This window comes from Plectropomus leopardus, chromosome 12, assembly GCF_026936395.1.
Source record: "Plectropomus leopardus strain MGB_pleo_1.0 chromosome 12, ASM2693639v1, whole genome shotgun sequence".
Lineage (NCBI taxonomy): Eukaryota > Metazoa > Chordata > Actinopteri > Perciformes > Serranidae > Plectropomus > Plectropomus leopardus.
In genome coordinates this window covers 5,928,598-5,941,690 of record NC_142187.1, presented here as the reverse complement: position 1 = coordinate 5,941,690, position 13,093 = coordinate 5,928,598, and the positions used below count along the sequence as shown (strand labels likewise).

Here is a 13,093-nt window from a genome sequence, read left to right as displayed (position 1 = left end):
TCATCAGAAATAATGAAATACAAAATGGACAGAGAGACCTGGTAGTATTTCAGCGCAGAAATGCAAAGCTCATAGCGCACAGTTTGCTGAAGCGGCCTACACAATCCACCCTTACTTTTCAGCCATTTGGAACCTTTTATTTCTTTGGTGGGAGTCTCTATCATCATGTTTATAAATGTTACCTCGAGAAAGCAGCAGTGGGAAGTGGGAAGTGGTACCAGTAAATGTCATCTCACCGTACGTCCACTGCGTCCTCCATGACTGTCATGTCCGTCTTGCACTTGGCTGAGGGGTTGATGGCGAGCTCAGCAGGGGGGATGACAAAGCTTTTACTTAACGGCAGCCACATTCCTTCTCCTAAAGTGTATGTGAATCTGCAGAGAATGAGAGGGGTGGATCAGACAAGTCAGGGTACAGGTTTGGCTTTCTGAGTGTAAAAGAACAGCAAAGAAACAAGGTCAGGTTATTGGACTGTGGGTGAAAACGACAGTAGAAACAGGAACAGACTGTCATGACACTTCAAATGACACTAACACTGTTTTAATGATATACAGAGACCTAGACATGTACAGATACATATTTAACTGTAGTAACTTAGCAAACAATGCCCCAATGCAAGAAATAAGCAGAAGCAGTAGAAAGACCTTACAAAAGAAAATATACACACACATATATATATATATATATATATATATATATATATATATATATATATATATATATTCTTTTTTTTTTCCTTTAAGCAGAAGCAGTGTCCCACAAATTGCAAGAAGTAACTAAAGGGTGGCATAAGGGTGGCAATAAAGAGCTAAAATTCCTGCTTTATTATATTTTTAAATAGGAAAGATATCCAGAAAACAATACAATTATTGTAATTATATATTTAAAATTATGTTAAAGAAAAAAAAAAATAAAAAAATAAATATATATATATATATATATATATGTATATGTACACACACACACACACACACACACACACACAATACTATATATTGTATAACCCTGGAATACTCAGTAACGTATTTGTGGAGTTAAAATTCCATGAAACCTATGGCTGATAAATACAGCATGTTACATCTTATGTGACAGCTCTCTGTCCATGGTGCACTGACTTAGTGGAAGCAGCTACAGAATATAGTGATCACTTTTAAATTGTGTACTAAATGGAACAAATAGTTAGTTAAATCAAAGTCCTGTGTTGCAAGCAGAATGTGCATTTTATCTTGTGGCCATCTACAATTCTATGAATTAATTGAAAAAATAACAAGTAATTTAGGGTAGAATAAGTGTTTGTTTCCATCACCTTATAAATGCTTTCACCAGTAAGATATTCAGATTCAGGTACTAAAACACATACACGTGGACATCAGGACCAAGCCTCAATCTAACAACAATAAAGGGCTGTCTACACCAAGAACAACAACTATGACAACTATAAATACCTCGTAATGTATTCCTTTAAATTCAAAGTCGTAGGCAACTTGCTTGAGTTTCTTGAAGACTTTCACCTCTTATCTGTGATGCTCCTTTTGTTTTAACAGTTGGCTAGAACTGAAGGCTTCTTCAGGCCAGTCTACATATTACACTCTAGGGCTGTGTTCGAAATCATCCACTCATTCACTCACTCCCTATCCACTACATCGTGTATATGATGTAGTGAACTACATCATATACATGATGTAGGGAACGACGGGAGGAGAATTCGGACACTACACGGTAATTTCCTGAACGTGGTTGCGTCAGCAGATGCGCCATGGTTATTCAACTATAAATACCATCATACTAAAAAATACAAATGTAATGTTCAATCAGGAATGACAAATATGAATTCTGAAATGTCTTTTATTGATGAATATGCACCACTAGAATATATCCCATCCATGCAGAGCCGCATTTCTTCGGCCGGAGAACAGCTGGTTGTGCTTAACACGAAGCTTAATAAGCTTCTCAACATCTTCATCAGTCCCTTGGAACAAGAAACAGAAAAGCATTTATTTTTCTAACACACCGCCAATTGGGAAAAGAGAACAAAACGCTATGATCAGATGTGAGCGGGTGTGCGGGTGTCTGCTCCTAGCTAGAGCTGCAACTACCGGCAAGCCCTAGCATTAGCCTTAGCGTTAGCGTTAGTTCGCAGATACAAATAACAAACCGGATGCTTCTCCACCAACAAATCCGCTCGTTATGACAATTCGCAACCCTTAAAAGGCATAAAACCACGCCACTGAAGTATTACACGCATTAAATGTGTATATTGTAATGTTACTTAAATTTATATACAAAAGCGGCGGTTGGTGCGGCGGCCATCGTCTCCTTCTCCTCTTCCGAAACACGACCGCATTGCATTGTGGGATACGGAGCTCAAAGTAGTGTACATTGCTTGTTCACTCAATTTTGCGGTGCATTGTGGGTGTTTTCTCGTCCACTACATAGTGGATGAAATTAATCGCGGAGAATTCGAACAACACTACAAAATGGCGAACACACTATATAGTGCACTACATCCATGATAGGGGGTGATTTCGAACACAGCCTAGGTCTCCTTCAGTGTCTGCCATTGATGTTCCATGATGGGACTAACGTGGTTTAAACAAAAGCGCATGCTGCACGTGGTTATGTTTAGGCAACAAAAGCACATGGCAACCAACGCCAGGACATCAACAAAAGCACATGCTGGCATGGATGGTTAGGATTAGTCAAAAGAGGCACATTAGTAAGCAGTAGAAAAAAAACACCACATTCAGATGGAACGCCCACCCTATAGGGACCCTATGCTCCTTATATTACATTGTTACCAGCAGCGTTTTAGCCTGATGCCATCTAGTGGCATACCATGCAGACATGATACGTTCCCACCAGCTCCTATGTCAAATGACGCCACTCGTCCACGTAACATGCTGCTGCAGCAGGTGCCATCTGGCTGTTTGCTGGCATATAATAACACAGTGTATGGTTCTGTCCAGCCGCGTTCTCAGCTGACGCCATCCAGCAGCATATCATGCGTAAGCATAAGGTGGCTTTTGGTGTTGGGATTTTAGGCCAAAATCGCTGCAAAAGTGGCAGTATATCACAACTTCGCAATGAGAATGGTTTGTGACGGCCAATCAAAAACTATCCGCATTCACTGCCCACACAACTGGAGCAAGAAATTTATTCATCTGCATCCCCTGGGGATCATGAATATCTGTACAGTATTTCATGGCAAGGAGTGGCCAGAGAGGTCGATTGTACAACCAACCCAATGGCAGACTGACTTTGCTATCCCCGGGCTCTGTAATTGTAAAAACTGCTGACAGAATCTTTACTTTATGGCACGAAAACAGCTGACAAACAAACTGATGTTCATTTGTAAAACTGGTGCAGGCCCCCTTTAAGTTAGCGCTACATCAAGGTCTAGTGTTCCTGTTGTGTAAAAACAACCACTGTGTCAGTACAAAATGTCTACTTTTCAAAGATGAATGTATTCACTGCATCAATGATTCAGAATAATGGCATCAAACTGCTTGGAGGTTATTTATACTACCTTTGAGCAAAGTTATCCTTTTTGCATAACTCTTTCTTGAAGCAGAAGGACACCGTGTGCTAATGGACGCAATGCATACCAAATGAGAAACCCTGACAAAAAAGGCCAACAGGAGTTTCCCTGGAGACAAAACACAGCTATAAATCTGTAAACAACAGATGTCTGGAACACGAGCTTTAAAACAATTCTTTATTTGTGAGTCAATGAATATCATCAATTTTTAAACACTCTGCAGATGAAATGTAATACTTCCGAATTTAAGTTAAACAGTGCGCGCTGAATTGCATTATTAGCGCTGATGAATTATGCATGAGTACTTGTAGCACAAAAGGGGGGGGGGGGACTTGTTGATCAAATGGTTAACAACCATTTTTTATGCAGACTAAACACATTTCCTCATTCACAATTGTTTAATTTGCATTTAATAAATTGCTAACTTAGCATACGGAAAGGGCAGAAGATAGTGGGAGCTGCATGCATTACCAGTCAATTTAAGAACAGACTGATTAAACCTTTGCAGAAATGGAACACTTAATTACATCCATGCAATTACTCCCTTTGTTTCAAAGTCAAGTTTTGTGTGGATCAAAGTCTTTCCATTTCCTGTAAAACACTGGGCTCTAGCAACTTATTATAAGTCTATTAAAATGGTAATATACCCATATTCTTTTCCTGGAAGCTGTTACCACCTCTCCCATAAGTCATTTCAGCATCTCTTATGGGACTGTGTGCAGCCCGAGCACTGATATTCCCTGTGATGCGGCGTGACGTATATGGGTGACCACACGACAAATTAGCAGCCACTTAACGAGCACTACTTTATAATGGACAACTAGGGACTAGTGTGCTGCGATATGACTTATTTGGTTCACCCACAGAGATGCTGGAGGTGGAAAACACTAAGAGTTCCCGTGAGAAAACAGTTGTTGAGTGGAAAACATGTTTGCAGCCCTCAGAGGAACTCCCCGCGGTCGCGCGAACGGCATGCAGTTGTGCGTTTGAATGCTGACTCTCAGCATTTATCTCCTCCGACACTGGAGGATTCGTGCCCGCGTCCTCGAGTTTGCTTTGTTTCACTTTATTCTCCATACCACTGTGATTCTAATTGCCTCATTTGCTCCTGTGTTTAATGGTAATATGTGCTTTAGCAAACACGATGATGGCGGCGTGGCTCTCAGAGCGCTCGCTGAGATTCAAGGTCTTTTGCCGGTGCCTGGAGACGACAGGGTTGCTTTGGCGAAGTTCAAAGCTTGAGGCTGAGAGATTTAAATTAGGACGGATGGCTGGGTGGGAGCAGTCTGAGGACAAAGACATTTTAAACTGCACGGCTGGACGGAGCGAGGAGTGAAAGGCTTCTAGCAGGGAAGATCCTAGCAGGGAGGGCAATGTATCAAAGCACTTCCTGGTGACAAGAGCGCCATGCCAGCCTCCTCTGTCTGTTCCTAACGTAAACACTGGGCCAGCAGCTGTGAGGGAGGTACAGACAAAGTCTACAGGTTTCCTTTTTATTGTAAGCAGTGGCAAAAGCAGTCTTTTGTTGTTTTTACTATTGTACTGTCATGGAGGGACTCATTATGAAGGAAGTAGCACATCCTCTGTTGAAGCTGCTCTTCCTCAAACCAGGGAAAAACCACTTACGGTAGAAAAGCAACTCTAAATACACACTACTGAAAGTTATAAAATGGCTGCCAGTGAACACCAAAAAGGGAAATCAAATATATTAAATTAAAGTCAATTAAATATGCTGTGTTAACCCTTTGAAACCAGATTGGCTTGATTTCTTTCAAAAACATGGTAAAAGGGCAATGAGCAACATAAAAAAAGTAGCAAAAAAAAAAAGAACAAAAAATACCTAAATATTAGAATAAATATTAGAATAAAGTCAAATAAAAGAATTACCAAAAAAAGTGCTTAAAAATAATAATCATAATTTAGTGAAATAATTGTAAATATACAGTTATGATGATTATAAATAGACTATTTTTTGGACATTCTTTCCTATCTTTTTAAAAAATAATTTTCCAAAGCAATACATTTCTTGCAATTTGTTCTTTTTAAGTTGTTTATAGCCTCTTTTTTGCCATGCTTTCAAAAGAAAGCAAACCACACAGATTTTGAATATTTAAATATGTCTGAATGCTGCACAAGAGAAGTGATGTCAGTCCAGGTTTTACAGGGTTACCAGAGTCACCACAATGTAAAGTCTATGAGCTGAGAAGGAACTCAAGGGCAGGGCCAACAGGAGAAACACGACTGTGCATATTCAGTGGGCTATATACCCTGGAAATAAACCCAGAAACTTAAAACTTTTGGGGCATACGCACCAGAACAGCAATTCTCATTGGACAAATGGCCCCATCCAGGGGTCTAGCACCTTTGTCTTATTTGTGTCCTGTCTAACTTCTCTCAGAGGACATGTTGCTTCAGTGCTTACATGCACAAAATACAGAGTAATGTGTCATTATCAACTGTTTTTACTAACAAAGGCTTATCTAACTACAGCTGGTATTGCTAACTATATCTTGGTTTTCCAACATGTTGTACTGGAACACCATCAACTGGCATGTGATCTCATTCCCAGCTCTGACTCCCAGTGTAAAAGGAAAGCAGCCATACAATAGAGAATCCTTAATCTTTGATATGATAATAGAATGGTATATAATAATGATAACAAGCATCCTTTGGCAAATCACACATATGAATTAGAAATGCACTCAAATTGCAGAGGAGAATGAGAAAATTAATCGGATCAAACTTTTAAAAAAGTTTTCATTACCTAAATAGTAATTGCTGTCTGCCAATTGTAATCTCTTTTCCGTTTAATTTAACAAACATTTTTCTCTAAGATAAATCAGAACACAGTGATTACCTGAGCTGAGCTGCCAGACAATGAAGTACCTGTGCTCCTCCTATTGAAAGATCAAATCTTTCACTCCATTACATAAGACTTTTAAAAGTGACAGATGCAGCTACAGAAGGCACTCTGCATCCAGAGCTCTACAGCGTCACTTAATCATGTAGGAGAGATGAAATCAAAGCTAGTGTACTGGAATAAAAACAACTTATTTGCCGTCTTTTGTGCAGCGCGCATTGTGCAGCGCCACGGAAAATGTAGCCCTGTAAAAACAAAGTTTTGTGAAGTTCCCCCTTACCTGAATATGCGATCAGAGGGCTGCTCTCCCATCACAAGATCAAACCCGCGCTGGAAGATGGTGTAAGGCCAGGGACTGGCATGGAAAACAGAATAGATCAGAGGAAGAGACAAAAAAGAGGGGAGAGAATAAAACGTTGCGTTAAAATCAAAGCGAGAGAAGCGTTGAATTTTTCAGTGTACCCATCCTCCCAATCTAAACCCCTTAAAATCATAAGCCATGTTTCAGTGTCTCACTTCAAGTCACTCCCGCCTCCCAGAGCCCCGCGAATCACAAGCGGCATTACGATGAGTGCCATGTGTAAACACGCTGATTGAAAAATGTGTTCAGCGGCAGCTGACATGCAATGTGACTTTGGCTCGTATCTATTTACCAGGGGAGGGGATGAGAGAGGATGACAGGATGAGACAGAATGGGAGAAAGAGACACAGAGAGGCGGGAGGGAGAGGCAGACGGCGATGGAGAGAGCAGACGATGAGAAAACAGAGACAAAGAGTGAGAGAGGGAGCGAGAGGAACATCGAGGGGACGAGACTGATGCCAAGAGGCACAAGTGAGAGAGGGAGAATGATGGAGATTAATGGGGAGTGGCAGCTCGGGGACTAAACAGTCTGCAAAGTGAGAGCGCGAGGAGGAGAAGTGACAGTGGCCCGATGTCATTCCGAGCAAACTCCCACACTACTGTAAGCAAAAAGAACATCGAGGAAGAGGAGGGGGGTGGGCTGCTTCCATGCCACAGGCTGTGGTCATTAAACATTTAAGTCACCCCGGGGTGCCCACTCTGTCACAGTGACAGGGACACAAGGAGAGCACCAGGGATATGAGATACAGAGGTGCACAGCTGGGTGGGCTAACAGGACGACTCAGATGTCTTAAAAAATATCTAGAGCAAATAAAACCACTTTTTTGAACATGAGAAAATAGCATAACTGCGTCTGCTGCTGATGTTATAGACAAGAATTCAGCTCTCCTATCATATTTTATCGTTACCACTAATCTTCACCGCACGATTAAACCTTTTAAGGTGGTCGTAAACAGCGCATATTGCTTTTCAGTTTATCAGTTTCGCTGATGATGCAAGATGTGTTTGAATAAATCTAATTAAGGGGTGATTTGCAACCTGTCATCTAATTACAGATAAACATGATAAACGGTTCTAAAAAACAGATCTGTGGCACCTGAAATGCAGCATTGTAATAATATACCATAAATTTACAGAGACCAACTTTAAATGGTTGCAAAAGTAATTAACAAAGTGTGATTTAAAATAGATTCATTTTGAATTCCCACTTTTCATAAATAAAACAGCAGAATTAAGGACTTTTTACCATCCTTTTTTTTTATTTGATTTTATGTTTCTTTCTGTCATATGCTATCATAAACTTCATTTGTTTTAGGTTTTAACATTTAAAGTTCCCATTAAGATAATAGTAATAGTAAAAACCTTTATCTACTTTATTTAGTTGGAAATGAAAATATAGCAGTGGCTGCTACTTTGCTTCACTCACCAGCCACAGTAAATCAATGTTAATCTGTTGACTGGCTGGTAGATTTTGAAATCCACCAGCCACAGTGGCAGGCAGACAAAAAAGTTCATTTCTATTTTATAATAACTTTGATGTAGAGATGTGCATCTAAAGATCAAACGAAGTCCCTCCCACTGAGCAGCAACAGCTGGCTCTGATTGGCCAGCTGGATATATGCTGGGAAGAGTCATGTGTGGTTCAGATCTACAAGAACCTGTTGTACATGTGAAATATTACTCCGAGCTCCCAAAAAATGTGTTGTCATTTCATATTGAAATTAATAGTTGTCGACGTAAACTCCAGATATTAAAATTATATTAAAATGATGGACTACTTAATGTTTGGAAAACAGCATCAAATTTGTTACTTGTTTTACTGGTTTAAAATACAGCTGTAATAATAAAACAATTAATCAATTAACTGTAAACAATTAATCACTTACTAATTTGATAATTTATTAATATGTTTAAGTAATTTAAATGTAAAAAATTAAAATCATTCTAATAATTACAATTGAACTTTTTATATATATGTGAATACTTTCTAATTTATTTATCCATTTTTTTATCCATTTTACCTGAAAATTTTTGGGTAAATATTGGGCTTGGGGAAACACTGAGATTTTAGCAATTTGCAGCATAACATGTTTCCGATTAAATAAATAAATAAAAATAATAATAATAGTAGTAATAATAATAATAATAATAATAATAATAATAATAATAATAATAATAATAATAATAATAATAATTACATTTTCTAATGATTGCCATTGACTATGACTCATTATTTTTTAAATTATTTTTACAAATTTTGTTGGCTCTTCACAAACAGATGTCCTTAGCTCACTTTTTATCATACAGAGACAAAGCAACCAGAGATTTGAACATGTGTTGTTATTTTTTCTGCACATAAGAGGCTGTCAATTAGGAAAGCTAATACTCAGGTAAACACTCTGTATATACATTTTCCAGTAATTCAACTTAGAAAATCAGTTTATATATAAAATATCCAGTTGGAAATGTTTATGCAATAAAGTGCGTGATTAATATCACATCATCACATTAACTACATAAAAAATACATTGCAGTAATTGTAAAATTGATTACTCCAGACTAATACAGTAATAACTTTCTAAACAGGATAGATCGCGGTATAAACAGTATGACAACAGTAAGCCTCTGACAGTTAGATAAACATGTATTATAATAGATTATAGTAAACAGCTTGATCTGAATTTTTCAAAATGGAGAGTGCAAAGGTAAGAAACAATTTATGAAATGAATTATCTGATAATAATCCCACTGTAATCCCACGGTATGTGGGGTCACAAAGGGAACTGTCGACACAGTCTTTTTTTTTTGTTTTGTGAGTGAGAGTACTACTTTCTGGAACAGTAGCACCCCAACACATTCACCCTGAGTGGTCACCCAGTGGTTGGCACTGTGGCTGAGGTGTTAGCCAAATGTCAAGGACTTTTTAACAAGCAGATGTGAACCCAATTAAGCGTTTATATGACTTCCTGGGACCGGGTCTGAAACAGCATTTTTCACTGCCAAAAGATATCAAGTCATCACTTGAAATCATTATCGTAATATAGAAGGAGTGACCTTGCACCTAAAGAGATGAGTGGACCAAAAAGGCGTGAAGAAGCACCCGCAACTTTACTGACTCTCCATCAGCTGAAAAGTGATTTATTGGTCGCACTAAAATTCACACAACTGTCTTTTTAGTCTTTGGACTTACAGTAGTAATATTAAAAGATGTTGGTTGCATTGTGGGAATTGTAGGATTCAGGATTTGAGAAGTTTGAACAAAAATAGTTATATAATACCTCTGCGTCTGCTGCATTTAATTTTTACCCCTTCCCTCTTTAAAATAAACAAAAGAACGAATGAATACATAAATCTGTCTCGCATAAGCCCCTCCAAGTCTATCAAATAGCTGGATTACCCCTTTAATTCAGTCCATCAAATTAAGTCAACTGTAATTGTAGAAGACAACCACTTTAAAAAAGAAGAAAAAGAATGGCTTAATGTAAAGTTAGAACAAGACAGGATTAATGAAGAAATTCTTTAGTTATATTAAATATTAAAAGGACTCAAACACAAATGTAAAAGAATGGGTCTTTAGATCTAAAATTGGCAGTACATGAGTCAAATCTGACAGCTAACTGTTCAGCAGTCTGGGAGCAGCAATGGAAAAAGCTCAGTCACTGAACTTTGACTGGGAACATGATGAGTATCTGATCCGAGGATCTGAGGGCTCTGAGGATAGAAGAGGGACTGAGGAGATGTGCGCCGGTTTCAGTCAATGCTTTAAAAACAAATAAAAAGCTCAAAATCAAGTCTGTGTTTGTACAGGGGGGGATTTGGTATCTCCTCCTGATACCAGTGAGGAGTCTCACTGCAGCATTTTCAACTAGCTGCAGGCCACGTATGGATGACTCCCACATAAGTTAGTTAGAAGAGTTAGAGTAGTCAAGATGTGAGGTAAAAAAAAGCATGCTACATGGTCTTTTAAATCTCTCCAAAGGGGAAAAAGTTGGGATTTTTTTGTTGGGTTTTTTTTTGCTATCCACCCTACATTTATCATCATTTATTTGTTTTTCTAAGTTTAAAGCAACAGTTCACACCAGAATCAAAAAACGTATTTTTCCGCTTACCTGTCCTGCTATTTATCAATCTAAATTGTTTTGGTGTGAGTTGCGGAGTGTTGGGGATATCGGCCACAGAGATGTCTGCCTTCTCTTCAATGTAATGTAACTAAATGCCACTCGGCTTGTGGCTCTCAAAAACAGTCAAGACTGATGAATAGCACTACAGGTAAATGTAAAGGAAAAATATGCATTTTTGGCTTTTCAGTGAAGTATTTCACCTAAATAACATAAAACTGGGCCGTCTCTGCAATAGAAAGATGCAAATACTTTTGAAATTGGTGCTACATGATGAGAGAAAAAAGAGAAAAGGACCGTGGCATTGGCTTCTGCTCAAAAGGCAGAAAACCTACAACTACCACAATGCATCAGACCGATAAAAAGTCATACCCAACTAGTAGGTGATGTAATGTGCCCTTGTCCATAAGAGACGAATGGCGGAAGGCCGCATCAAGTGTTACACTTAAACAGCAAATATGTTTCTGAAAACATTTGAGGTGAGAAATAAGCAGCACTGTAACACATTCTTGATTTATTTTCGAGACAGAGAGAGGAGCATCAGCCCCAAAAGCCAGCGACGTCAATGACGTAAATTATGTCATTTGGCAGTGTTTAGCCGTGGGGTGAAAGGGTATTTTGGCACTTGTTAGATAAGTTCACCACAGTTCATCTACACATACTACCCACATTGTTTTGATACGAAGTTGGTTGAAAATCTGCAAATTATCCCTTCAAATCAAAGTCAATAACACACACAGATTTCTTATAGGAGTTTACTTTTTTTGATGATAGATGCCCAAGAAAATTTGACTTTCAGAACTTATCATTAACTCGCCCGTCTTGTAGACAGAAAACTGATGGCCGTCCAGCATTTGACACCATCAACACAACTTAAAAAAAACCATGAGGTAAACATGTCAGATCGTTCCAACACACATCCACACTGTGGTTTTGAAATAAAAGAGAAATGTTTGTAATATCGTAATGGGCTGTGTATAAAATTTGGGAAGTTGTTGATGTAGAATGTGAATGTATATATAAGGGTACAAATAAATAAGTGTGTACTTCTTGCTACTCCTTTTTGAACATGTGATATTTAAGTTTAAGCGGCTGGAGTATTTGATATTGAGACTGATGTATTGGTTTTGTATTTATTTTCGTTCATTGAACGGCTGTAAGGCTTGTGTGCTTTCATTTGTGTATTGTTTTTTACAAGTTTGAATTAAAGATTAACTAATTTATACATTAATTCATTCATTCATCATTCATACTCCAACCTGATCTGCTTGTATCTTTTTAAATTCAATAATTGAGCTGAGCACAATGTATAGCAGAACACTGTATTTTATCCATATAATACAGCTGTGTATTAATCTTCCAGTTTAGGTTTCCCTGTGGTTTTGTCTGATTCTGAATATGAAATGGTGTTGGTAGGATCACCTCTCTTTTTGATTAATCTGCTGAGCCGAGTGGACGGCCTTGTTTGATGTGTAGGAAGATTCCCCTGCCGTTAATTGTTTTCCAACCATTTTCCTCTGCCTGATAATGAGCAATCACAAACCATCATGGGGTGATTATCATAACTTACCCCTGATTGGGCCCCCACTCGCTGCGGATGCAGAGGTGCTTATGGACCGGGTCCTTCATGTAGCCGTCGAGGCAGAGGCATTCTCCTGCAAACAGGAGGGCAGCAATTCAATCATGTGTTCATTATAGTCAAGCCTTTTTTAATTCGTCAGAGATTTCCCCTTGCTGCTCTCCTTTAATTTTACTCCATGAGATCTATCCCCAAGATTATCCTCTTCAGGCGGTTAGAGGACTCTCCATAGCCTCATATTTTTAATGATACAGTCATGTTTTATTTGCAGCTACTTGAGGCGCATTTTTGTCCAGATTTCTTTAAAAGCTCACAAAGTTTTCCAGCAGGAGCTATTTAAAAGGAGCTGCTCTAAAAATGTCAGTTAATGGCCAATGGCAGCTAATAAAAGCGGTGGTCCTCCACGCTGTGCATCATGCCAGTGGATGGTTTTCTGACACGTTTGATTAGCACACATGTGAAACGCTGGCTCACTGCCATAACCTGACTGTTTGACTGCTTTTGGTTTTCTTGGATTCATATCGATGCTCTTCATTCTGCATGATGCATCTTTTGACCCTGCAGCAGAATTAGGCTGAAAAAACTTGACTCATGGCTTAGTGCTGTCTTAAACTTCTGATGGTAACAATGCAAACCA

General features: G+C 38.7%; 1 protein-coding gene across 2 annotated transcripts in view; it reads right to left on the bottom strand.

Moving 5' to 3' along the window:
- The window catches only part of astn1 (astrotactin 1), a 513,900-nt gene that overhangs the window by 337,325 nt on the left and 163,482 nt on the right, over positions 1 to 13,093 (bottom strand). For both annotated transcript variants that reach the window (XM_088085587.1, XM_042497522.2), the window contains exons 11-13: positions 12,448 to 12,532; positions 6,679 to 6,753; positions 237 to 374 (exon numbers count right to left, since the gene is read on the bottom strand). In XM_088085587.1, the coding sequence (XP_087941713.1) occupies positions 237 to 374; positions 6,679 to 6,753; positions 12,448 to 12,532 (298 nt within the window). The remainder of the gene's footprint in view (positions 1 to 236; positions 375 to 6,678; positions 6,754 to 12,447; positions 12,533 to 13,093) is intronic.